At 47.6% G+C, this 12,749-nt stretch overlaps 1 protein-coding gene across 1 annotated transcript in view; it reads left to right on the forward strand.

The window, feature by feature from the left end:
• Nucleotides 1–11,505, forward strand: part of LOC125947679 (glycerophosphocholine choline phosphodiesterase ENPP6-like) — a 73,233-nt gene extending 61,728 nt beyond the window's left edge. Inside the window, exon 7 of the mRNA XM_049672896.1 lies at nucleotides 11,224–11,505. Coding sequence (XP_049528853.1) covers nucleotides 11,224–11,505 — 282 coding nt within the window. The remainder of the gene's footprint in view (nucleotides 1–11,223) is intronic.
• The last annotated feature ends 1,244 nt before the right edge of the window (nucleotides 11,506–12,749 follow it).

Below are 12,749 nucleotides of genomic sequence, written 5' to 3' on the forward strand. Positions count from 1 at the left end.
GAAGCAACCTCACTTTTTTTCTGCCATAACATGCTCAAGTTCACTATAACGGCAGTTTCTTGCTGCGGTTTCGTTTTCTGCCTCAACCCTTGCTGCTATGTTTGTTATCGGTTTGTTTAAATTTCATCCCGCGCTTTCTTCTATGCCTCTTATCATTGTCGCCCCATTCAGTTTTCAATGTGCATAGCAACACACTCGTGATTAAATAAATGTTTATCTTAGCTTCATTCTGTATTGGTAAATCTTCCTGAGACCCGAATACAGCTTTCGGACGTTATCGCACTTCAAGGTGGTTTTTATTAACAGTCGACTGTTATGTTTTGAACCTGAAAAATAATTTTCAAAATTTAAATACTACGGTTGGATGCCAAATTCTGCGTCTCCATTTACGTGAAAATACTAACTACATCTATCATCTCTCTATGTTTGCTATGGTAAAACTGCATTTTAGTGCCTCAACGCACAGGTGAAAATGTAACTACGTGTAGTACATTGCCATGTTGCTGCCGCGCCCGGTATTTTCACGCAAGTTCAACGATTTCGAAACACACCTTAAGGTTGCTTTCGGCCGTTTGGAACGACACAGAGGTTCAGATCAATTCAGGGTCAAATTTCACGAAAGCCGTTGAGACAAGAATGAGTAAACCTAGTAGTTATATGAGTAAACACGCTCAATTCGAACTGCCGGTTTATTCGAACAGACGCTCTGGTCCCGTCAAAGTTACGTGTATTTCAATGGGCGAAAATGCTGGGTAATTCGAACGCGAAAGCATCTGCGACGCTTAATTCGAACATACCGCGGACTGACAATGTTTTCAGCAGCGCGCCGAATAACGCGGCGGCGCCTCCGACAGGCATTGCTCCGACAACGCCATAGAGCAAAAGCTTAGGAGAGACCCCTTGATGCAGCGGCGGAGGCCCAGTCCGGCCAACGAACTGCCCACGCCGGCAAGCGCTCGCTTTCCGATAACAGCAGTAACGAAACTTCAGGGAGTGGCCTAAGGGTACAGCCACGCTAGCGGCAAAAACCAAAAACGCGCGGCAACGCGTCATGCCACGGGCGGCAAAAGCGGCAGGAATCAGGGGTTTTGCGGTGTGCCGCGCGAAATGGGTTCGAGACCCATTTCTGCGGCAAATGCCGCATGCCGCGAGATCAAGAACCAATCAAGAGCGAAGAGGGTGACGTCACAGAGCCATCACAACCGGACCGCCGCCGGCCCGCGCCGTGTTGCCGGGTTTACAATCGACGATCGTCGTCTCTCGCACAGTGTTGCCAGGTCCGACGAGGCGGCGTAGCCAAATGCTAGCGAAGTTGTAGCCCAAATGTAGCCAAACAGAAAAAAAGTGCAAAATATTTCGTAGCCAAATATAGCCATTTTTATTTGCAATTTTATTTGTGTATATATTTTCACATTCGACTACGGCAATCGTTTTTTGCACAACCCGTCGTAACAAATGTCAGTGCCGCCGTGATGGTTGGCCCTTGACATCAATAACAGCGACATCATGCTTGCACAGAACACTTTTTGGTTGGCCCCGGAAGCTCTTAAGTTCCAGCTAATCGCTGCAGAGGGCGAAATCAGTGCTTTTGTTTTATAACAGATAGTACTAAGTTATAATTTTTAGTTATTTACAGTAATACTAACTACGAACTCTGCTTTTCAGCTGTCCTGAACACAAAGTAATGTTCAGCTTCATCGATCACTCACGTTATCTCTGCCTACGGCATAGAAGTTCAGATGTCCAGCGATCTGCGACGGCGGCGTGCTTACGGCTTCCTTTTTGATGAGCTAAAACAAGTCTTTCGCGCTATGATATCTCGCGTTATTTGGCTCATCGTCCTATCTTGTTTTCTCATTTTTCTGTTTTTGTTTTTCAATTAGCTTGTCCCGGATTAGCTGGGATACGCACTATCTATATAGTGTCAATTGACCTCAACCTGGCCGCCATCTTAGCTCTCTAGCAAGCCAAGAACATGCGTTAAGAAAAGGGACAGGCAACAGATGCCACTCACGGTCTGAATCGGTGTAAGCGTAGCTTTAAAAGATTACTGTGCAAACCGGCACACTAGTGTAAGAAGCGAGCAGTCGTTTTCGGCGACGAGCACGTCCCGAACTAACTCGCTCGAAATGGTAAATGCCGCGACGGCGCCCAAAGAGCAATGGTAAACAACAAATTGATAACAGTGGTAGTGCTGTGAAATCCGGTTACTGTCAAAAAGCAAACCATGTTGATGGCTAATAAAGTTTTAGAATAGGGGCCCCTAAAGTTTGGGGCACCAAAGAGCTCTGCGGGTGTTAGCGTTGGGGCATGCAGGAATGAAGAGTTTTCGGATAGGCGTGTTGCATTTGCGGATAGCGTGTTGCGTTCGCCGCGTCACTATGGCGTCAAAGAAAAACTGTTATAAACTTTAAAATAAAATATACCATTTTATGATAAGAAAAGTCATTTAGACTTTTGTGTTTTCGCCTTTAATTACAATTTAAAACATATTTTATTAGCAGCATGCAACTTGTTGCGCTTAGTTTTGAGTAACCAACTTTACGCGCCTTCACCTAGCCAAGTCAATCCGTGATAGGCCTACGAGCCATGAAATCGACAATTGAACTCGGAATGAGCGGCGTATAATGAATCAATCTTCATGACACATGTTAGTTGAGAGAAAGCAATAACCGCAATCACTTCTTCTAGCTTACGAACTTCACGCATTACCACGAATCGAGCCCAGTTTTGTGCTAGGCTAGAGCCGTCGCTTCGATGGGCGCCGCCATGTTTGTTTACAAAAGCTTTTGGGGCAGCTTTTGGGGCTCTCGTTAAATTGATGAAATAGCGTGCCCGACGCAATATCCAAGCACAGTTAGCGTCTTGCGCATGCGTAGTGGCTTCGACGCTATTTCTTTGGGGCCGCAAAACGTTTGAAGCCCCTATTCTAAAACGGTAATAATTGTTGGGGTTTTATGTGCCAAAACCACGATGTGATTGGGAGGCATGACGCAGTGGTGGATTCCGTATTAATTTTATCCACCTCGGTTTCTTTAAAGCACACCTAAATCTAAGTACATGGGTGTTCCAGCATTTCGCCTTGATCGAAATGCGGCTGCCGTGGCCGGGAATCAAACCCGCGTCCTCGAGCCAGCAGCGCGACACCTCACAAGCTAAGCTTACACGGTCGGTGAAGTTCATGTGACGTGCTGCACTGATGTGATGGTGGCAAACATGTTTCCATATTAGCATAATGAGTATCTGCATCCGTGACGTTACGGGGAAACCATCTAGAAGTATAAGCACCAGAACCCACCTTTAGCTCGGGGTCTTGCTCCCATTCGTTTTTATACGTTCTAGCATACTTGGCCCACTTCCCCATCTTTGGATTCTCCTCTCTGAGTAGGATCCAATCTGACGTCCAACCTATCGAAATGAATCTCGAATCTAAGCACAAAGAAAAATTCATCTAGCTGGAAAAGGAAAATGACAGTAAAGCTTCGCGCCAGAAACGTGGAGTAGGTCGAAAGCTGTGCCCGGCGCGGTACTTCATCCGGAAGACATTGCCATGAACACACTGGAGCATGTCATCCACCCGTGTTTCACTTCTTTGATGTCGGCGCCACGATCGCCCTACGGCCCCGACTCTATGTTATTGCTCTCCCTTCCTAAGCATAGCTATGTTAGTACAGTGTACTGCGAAAAACCCACTACTCCCAGGTTCATCCCAATGTCCGGGCATCATGTGATTAACGGTCAAGCAGGGTGTAAGTCTAAGTGCATCAAAGATCAAAGCCACCGGCTCATACAACGGCGCAGAGAGGGAAGGAAAGGCGGGGGGGGGGGGGGGGGGTCATTTCGCGCACGCACGCATGCACAGACACGCGGCCGGCTCAGCCAGCTAAAACACAGCCTTCGAGATTTGCTTCTACCCGACCAAGCCACCTATGGAGCGCGGATTAGGGCGCCACTTATAGCCCAAACACAGCCAAGTCGCAAATTTTCAGTAGCCCAAATTAGAGCACTGCACGGGCTCGGGCTTACCCGAAAGCCCGGGCCCGGCCCGGCCCGTGGGCCGGGCCGGGCCGGGTAGAGCAGTTTTTTCACGGGCTCGGGCCGGGCTCGGGCACGGAGTGTGCTTTTTCACGCGGGCCCGGGCCGGGCTCGGGCTTTCTGCGAAGTATTCTCGGGCTTCTCAACTCTGAAAAACATGTATTTTTCGGTCTCGGGCCGGGTTCGGGAAGGTTTCGAGCCGGGCTCGGGCCGGGCTCGGGCTTAAGGTAAAGGGGTGGCGGGCCGGGCCGGGCGGGTAACGTAGATTATTTCCGGGCCTGGGCCGGGCCCGGGTCTCGCCATAAATGTTTTGATCGGGCTCGGGCGGGCCGCCCAATGTAGAAACGGGCCCGGGCCGGGCCCGGGCCGCAAAAATCGGCCCGTGCAGTGCTCTAGCCCAAATATAGCCACATAGCCAACTCGTCCAAATCGACGCCAGAAAATGTTTCCCATAGCCCAATTTGGCTATATATAGCCACACCTGGCAACACTGCATGAAACAACGAGCGCTCGAGGTGTTGCTCGCGCGTTCGGAGAGCGTGGGGGATCTTATCGCGCTGCCGCGCGGCGAGACGCGCGTGCCACGGTGGCCTCGCGGCAAGGCGTTGACGCGCGGCAACTTGCCGCTCGCGGCATGACGCGCGTGTTTTTTGCCGCTAGCGTGGCCGTACCTTAAGCTGGCGCCGGGCCGGCTGGACTGGCGGCGTCGGCACCCACGCCGGCGCACGCTCGCTTCCCGATAACGGCAGAAAACGAACCTTCAAGGAGACTAATCTGCGCCGAACCGGCTGTACCGGCGGTGACAGCGGGCGCGCACGGAGACAGTCGAAGGTGAGGGAGCTGCGAGGGAGTTAAGAGGGCAAGGGGAGCCACCGAAGCGGCGGAGTTGCCGAGGCCAAATCCGCTTTCCTGCCGCCCTCCTCCCTCACCTTCGACGGTCTCTGCGCGGGCGCGCGCGCCCGTCGCCATGTCGGCGCCGTCCGCTCCCTGAAGTTTCGTTTTCTGCCGTTATCGGGAACCGAGCGTTGGCTGGCGTGGGCGCAACTCGTTATGCGCTTGCGCGCCGCGAAATTTTATGACTCGCACCATTCGTTCATCTGGCTATGGTGCTCGAATACTTCAAAAATACGTCCATCCGTTAATTTGAACTTCTTTTAATTCGAACAAGTTTTCTGGCGTCTTCGAGTTCGAATTATCGAGATTCTACTGTAGTTACCCATGCTCTCTAGTTTATACCCAGAAAAATTACGCAATATTTTGCTTAATCACTTCCAAGTGAATGTCAAAAAAAAAAGCGGAAGGCAATGTGCAATCTAGTCTACAAGGGGTCTTAGGAGGATATTAGACACACTGGTGTATATTTATTCCGACATCCCAAGGCAATCAATAGGCGAATGCCTGCTTCCAAGTTCTCACGGTATTTTACGTACGCATATAGGGGCGTGCGGTAATGACAATTGTCAGATTGTGATTTTCATTCGAAGCAAAAGCTTCCTGGCTTCCAGTTATATTCTGTTATTGATGCAGGATATCAGTGTGCGCTTTCATATTTGATATCAATATAATTCCCGCATTTTCATTTTTAGTACCAGAGCTCTACTACGCCATGTCTCGCGTCTCGCAAGGTCATTTATCGCGTCGCAATAACCTTGAGCCGCTGGAGCGCGAGTGTGACAGGTGTGACGTCAAGCGACGTGATCCGCTCCGGAGAGGCGTCGAAGCTGGGCTCTTTCGGAGCCACGCCGCTGCGGTACCACGTGACTAGACGAGGTTTAACGGCTTCTTCGCCGGCGCTTGGTCCAAGGTATGTGTACGCATGGTAGCGAAGGTGCCATAGAAGCCCATACGTGATGCAATGGCGACTTGTGCAGGAACAGCGACGATATTTACATTTCGCGGGGCCAACTTCTCTACGCAAAAAAAAATCTATTTGACGTACGAGGCATCCTGCGCCAAGTAGTCTACTGCGCCAGCGCACATCACATCCCTATGACATCGCATATACTGAGCACACAAGAATACAAATGAATCATGGTACGTTAGACCATTCGCCACAACATCGCGTCACAATCTAACGTGAATACTCCCATCTATATTTATAGACCTCATTCTATACCTGCACACATTGCACTGGTGAGCCTTGAGAGTTTTGCACGAATTCAGAGCAATACGTTCACCCAGATTATGAACGAAGTAGCATATCCATGTGCCAGTAGTACCAACACACCTCTGTCATTTCACTGTTAAGATAAAATCAACACTACATTGAAATGATTCACAAAAACCACACTTAATGCCTCACTATAACACAGCACGCATGCCACTTGTGGCTTGTCTGTGGTACAGAAGACATCACGAATACGCAATATTTAGTGAAAAGGCAGTTGAATAATAAAGTTACTGATCAAATCTTATAAGTTTAATACATATATATGTATATATATGTATATATATATATATATATCCACTACTTTTTATGACTACGCATAAGAGAGTTTTGACAGAATTAGAGTGTTAAATACGATAATACCTTCTCAGCCTATCTCATCACGCACCGCAACGAGCAAACTTCAGAAAACCTACGCAGTTTCGTATTCATAATTAAGCAGCCTGTGACTTCACATTTTTCCCATTCTAATGGCAATGTCTATCGTTTTTCAAATGTTTCCATTGGAGACATATTGGATGCATAATTATCAACAACTAGTGTTTCGCCCCATTACATGAAGTCGCGCTTCAATCGCACGGCCATATTTGATGTCGCTGCTCATTGGCTTGGAACCGTATTTAAGCCTCGCATTCGCGATCATGTGAATTGAAATTGCTTGGTCGCTCAGTCTCTCCATGGATGGCGCGCCGGCTGGGCCGTCTATGCGTGCGCTTCAGCGCAAGCGACAGGCTGAATTCAATCATCGAGCAGATATAGCTAGACGGCAGGCTGCGAAATCACAAGCAAAGACAAAGTTGGCTGCTGATACACCGGAGCAAAGGGAGCCCTGATTAGCACGTTATAGAGAAGCTTACCAAGCGCGGAAGCGTGCATTAATGAAACACTCTGTGCATAGTTTTTGCAAAGCCAAGCCAAACAGACCTTTCACTTGTGATAACTAGGTTTGCAAGAGTTAAACGTCAGGCAATTTAGGAGCATGTTAATACGTTGACACATCCAGTTTGCTCAAGCTTCTGTATCTACAGTGATTGCCTGTTCACACGGAAGCTGCACTAAACATTGTTCGCCCATGTCACCCTAAGATACTCTACAGTATAGTGGGCTGTATTCTCCGTCATTTATTCTTCCGAGAAAAGCTAATGCGTAACTCATGTCCTTCATTTTACAGCCCCCCCCCCCCCCCCCCTTTTGTTGTTTTGCAACCACGGCAAACGAATAGTTTAGCTAGGCAGTGGAGCTTTCAAATCCCAGAGCTGTGTTTCTGGATGTGTTCCAATAATGAATGTAGACGTTTATATGGACAACTAGGCTGACAGCGGCCATATTAAGCCTCGTTCTGCTTCTGACGAAGCCGGCAAAAAAAAAAGAGAGCTTCGCGAAGACAGCATCGGAGTCAAAAATCTTCCGGGCTAGTGTGGTGTATACAAGCGAAATGGTGCCTGAGCAAATGCTTGAAAACGCGATGGGAAGGCTGCCTGCGCACAAGCAAACCTAGTCTTGCTATCCTATGCACTTATTTTAAGCTATGCTGTGCTTTTTGTAGGTTCTTACATGCGAGGTCTAAAAAAATATGTAATTTTCTTCGCCTCTTCTCGACAGGAAGCCGTGTCAAGGCGCATATATGTCTTCCAAGTGCGCTCCATCACTTGGATCGAAGTTGTCACCTCAGTAATCACAGACAGACTCTCTTCAATTCTTACCAGAATGGAAACAAACACTCTGTTCGCGAAACCGGGGAAACATTGGTCTTTCCCTATGTAGGGAAGGACCGGTGAAGGATGACGAACTATAGTTTGTCAATCCTTTACCGCTTGTAGCTGCCCTTCTGCCTCTGTGCATGTTTATGCAACTTATTTTACCAGTTTGTGATCTCTTAGCAGCCAAGACTACTCGCGCCACTTAGAATTGGAGTGGCACTTTTCTTCAGTCATGTAATTCGCCTAAATAAGCTTCCACTCTGCCACAGTAGCAGCCAACAGCTTCTCCAAGCATGTAGCTAAAATGCATACCATCGTAAAGAAAGCTATAGATTGGACGCATCCGTCACTATTCTCCGCTGATTCAGATTACCTGAAAGTGCAGTTTACTTCCCAGATCAAATAATTCTTCGTTAGAAGCGACAAATGCTTATTGCGCATCGCGTACCTAACCGCCCATTGCTTGTATGGCGCACACTACGACGTGCACGTTACGACACCTAGGTAGCTAACCATCCACAGCTTTCGCAATTTACTTTGATTTCCCGCCGTCATTTTCTCCCTTCAGTGCACCATTAAGCCGCCCGCCAGAACGAACCGATTATACGATGTGCAATAGACTTAGATAATTTTCCTTGCGCTTACATTTGAGCCATCAAAATTGTTTTGTTGAGAAAACGCGCGGCGATGCCTTCACATACCGCTATAGGGCTGCGTAATGTCCCTAGATAATCAAGGATCACGCCATATAGTGAATTGAAGAATAACTTCATCATTTTATTTGATAGGTCTTTAAACCTAGCTCGATGGAAGGGACCCGTCATAGGAAACGTTGTTGAAAACGTGGGACATTGGCATGGAAAGGGTGGTGAAAAAAAATCTGCTGTTGAGGTTTTTCATGGTTATTGCCAGGGGCCGTCTGGTGAAAATGAACGTAAGAAAGCCGGCGCTGATCTCTGACATAATGTGTTAGCTGCCCAACGAAAAGTTCAGGAAGTAGTACATGAATAGAAATTTTAGCAGTTTTACCACAATGTATCCGAATTTGCAAAGAGGCTAACACGGAAGCAAGTTTAAATTGCCATAATTCAGTCAGAATTTCTTGCGCAACAAATCTGAAGTGGATATGCTATTTTCCGCGGGAGGTTAAAATAGCACTTTCTTTTTATTCTTTCATGTCTTACACAGGATCTCCAGAGCCTGACATCGTCTCCCTTGCTTCGGCATCCGTTCATCGACCACTATCTCCACGCGCGCATTATACCGTGAGCTACTTCACGACAGATATGGCCACCAGCCGGAACCCCGTCCCGTGGCCTCAACCCGCACAAACTTTGTGCACATGCGCCGATGATGATCGTTCTGCTGGGCCAGGGCGTTTGCCACCGGATCCTGAGTCAGGAGTTCAGGTTGGTGCACCTACCGTCAGAGGTAGCTGCCCTGGCAGTGTATATTTACGCACGATAGATGTTTAATGTGCACTGAGTCTCATATTCCAAGCTCTTTCGCCTACTGCGAGTGAACTTTTCTAATTCTTCATTCCAGTGTGCTTGTGCTTTCAGCTCTAATACCTACCTCGGTGTGTATGCGTTGTACACCGGAAAACAGGGAGCTAAGCAACTGCTAGAACTGCAGTTCGCGCTGTTCTTTCTTGCGTTTTGTCTAGTTGTTTCAGGGGCACGAGTTGTCATAGCAAAGGGACGAATTATGTTTTAAAAAAGCGTTTATTAAAGTGCGTGGTATACAAAGTCGGGAGGTAGAGTAACGACTCTTTAGTCCGCAGTAGATACTCGACTTCTTCCCCGACCTCCTGTTCATTGCCACCGTATGTAAAAAAAAAAAGCACTCAAGGAGATGAAACTGGCCTGCTTAATGCAGTGTGACCATCGCAGAGTAATTCAGAGACCTTACCATCAGTTGATGTACAAACAAGCCAACGCCTCACTGCAGGAATATTTTTATTTCGCTTTTGCTTTAAAAAGAGCAACAGAGGTAATTTGGCTGTCAGTTTCCATTTGTCACAAGAGTGAAATTGCCTTTGTCCTTGCACTGCTGGCGCATAGCCACGGGTGATTTCGTAGAGTTATTTATGAACATAGATCCATGACATTCTCCTTGCCACAGAGGAAATAAATTTTGCCCTTTGCCTAATTTTTAGTTTTGTTAGACGCTCAGTGCCGCCGTGACGCGTAAAATCAAGCACCGATGAAAACCGCTTACCATCGCGACACACCCATTGCAGCACACGGGAAGCATCTGTTGTAGCCGCAGACTGCGACAAATCGTAATGCAGTGACGAAAGAAAATTCAACTGCATATGATGGGAAAACATGCGGAATGCGGGAGATGAAAATTGAAGATGATGAGCAACACGAGATCAAGGCGAGAGCAGGAGTCAACGTTTCGACAAGTGGATTTGTCTTGAAAAAGTCAAGTACACTTTTCGAAACTTTGGCTGCCGCTCTCACGCTGTTCTCGTGTTGCTCAACTGCACTATATGTTACACAGCATAGACATCAAACAGCGCTCTGTAATAAGTAGTTAATGCACGGCTGTTAGTATATATGAAGCTATACCAGCATCATTTCACATTTATGACATTGCGTTGCTTCCTTGAAAATTTCTTCGAGCATCATGGCAATGCTCGGTGATTGGCGAGGGCTGTTTGTGATTATTCTGGAAGCTGTTGGGGCCTCACTAGAGGCATACACACAAAACAGATATGCAATGTTTTTGTCAAAGTTTATTCAACGTAAACTGTATAATGCTCCGCAGTTTAAATGCTATAATCGACCCGCAAGATGGCCGGCGCATTTGTGCCACCCTGCATTGAGAGTTGGGTAATCGCCAGGGGCCCAAATGGAGGAACAATGAATGCATCACAAGTCCCTCGCTTTCATCGCTTTCATCAGCTCGGTGTCCTCAGCACTCATCGGTGGCGTCAAAGGCGCTGCCGCCATGCAGGTCACTTAACGCGTTTGAATCACTGAGGTGCGTAGATAAGCACAGGAAGTGAACGAGCTAATCGAAAAAGCTGAACTGGTCAAATTGCCTGGCCTTCCACCTTTATTCCGAGAAATAGGATAGCGTTCGCAAAAACCATAGGCTAAAAAGCGTTGCGAACGGAATTATTAGAGTGGAAAACGGAATCTCAGAACCCTTTAGGAGGAACTAGTCGCAAGCCGGAACTCTCTAGAATGGCGAGATGAAAACCAAGAACAGGAAGGGGCCCTGGAGAGAGAACGCAGCAGATCGCTGCCTGCGCAGTAAATAGCTTGTGGCCGTAAAAGATTAGCCTGTTCCAATATATTATATATTCAGGCTCCCACAGCAGTGGGAGGAGGTGGCGGTGGCAGCACGCTCGTCTCCATTCCGATCCCGGTCTCTGTGCCATTGCCCTTGGGCCAGTCCGGTGGTGGCAGTCAAGGCGGGCCCATCATCATCACCTCACCTCCGCCACCGGCGCCACCGAATCCTCCAATGCCACCTCATCCTCCTGCCCAGAGACCCGGAATCGCACAGGTTGGTGGGGCCACCGACTTCTGCACTATCAGTGTTGCTCGCTGTTCGAATTATTGCGTCACGGCGCTGCAAATCAGTTGAACTGGACTGCATTGAAATGGATTATGGGGATCCCCATGATGACAAAATGTCTGAAGTATTAAAGAAATGAGTCGTGAAGAAAATGGTAAAACTTAAGGACTCGTCTCCTTCGGCGACATATGACGCGTTCTAGAAACAGTCGCTCCTGACGCCGTCCTCTCTCGTTGACCCACTGGAGATGCAACCTGTGGACTCTCGTTTGCCCGTTGATATACAGCTCTGCTATTCTAGAGCTAGAGTTGAAGCGCTCCCACCGAAATTTGCTCTATGTGTATGCAGATAAAAGCAGAGACAGCTGGAACTGGACATCCTATGCATACGCTATCATATAAATTGTCAGAGTTAAATTGGCGCATGAGAATCATACTTAGAATACACGCGATGTCCGTCAAAAAAGCGTTGCAAATATGCTGCCTCAATATACTGCTTAAACGGGCCCTACAGCTCTTTCTGACGGCCAGCATTACTGATGTACGTTTTTTCAGAAAAATAGTAGAGGAAACAGGAATTGTGGTAATTCCTGTTGTCGTTTCTGTGATTACAACAGCCGTCATTTTTGTGGTTACAACAGGTTTCGCGAGGCGCAATTTGGCTCTCCATGTGCTCTCTATGTTGCTGGCGTCGTCCGTATGGCTACGACACCTTCGCCGCGGCTGTCTTGAGGATTGGCAAATTCCAAACAAGTTGGTGCGCATACACGAGAGAAATATTTTGAAACCACATAATCTTGACCACGGACTAAGGGAATGAAGTATTATTCCCATTCAACAGCTTCGCCTTTACCACGCCTCTACTCATCCAGAGCCTATTGAAGTGCAGTCTATACGTTGATAGCCACACACAGGTTTAGAGTGTGGGGGAGCGATGAGGACTGGTAACATTAGCAGTAATTTTTTTAAGTATTTCTCCTGCCGCTTCCTCTCTGGACGGTAAAATGGTGGGGTGAAGGTAGGGGGGGGGGGGGCATTTTAAGGGATAAATGCAGTCTGTGAGTGAGAGTTGGTGGTTAGAAAACGCCAAATGGTGCTCACTATTTTGAAAACAGTCAGCGTCAATAGTTTGAAACCTCCTACGCAACGTGATAGAGGCTGAGAGAAGGTTATGGGTGGCGTCCGGCAATAGAAAAGAAACCTTCTATGACTAACTAACTCAAAGGAAATAAAACGAAATCATTAAAGAAACCATTCATGATAACTCAAAGGGAAGTTCCTTACTTTTCGAAGCGAGATCAGGATGCCTTAGAA

This window comes from Dermacentor silvarum, chromosome 8, assembly GCF_013339745.2.
Source record: "Dermacentor silvarum isolate Dsil-2018 chromosome 8, BIME_Dsil_1.4, whole genome shotgun sequence".
Classification (NCBI taxonomy): domain Eukaryota; kingdom Metazoa; phylum Arthropoda; class Arachnida; order Ixodida; family Ixodidae; genus Dermacentor; species Dermacentor silvarum.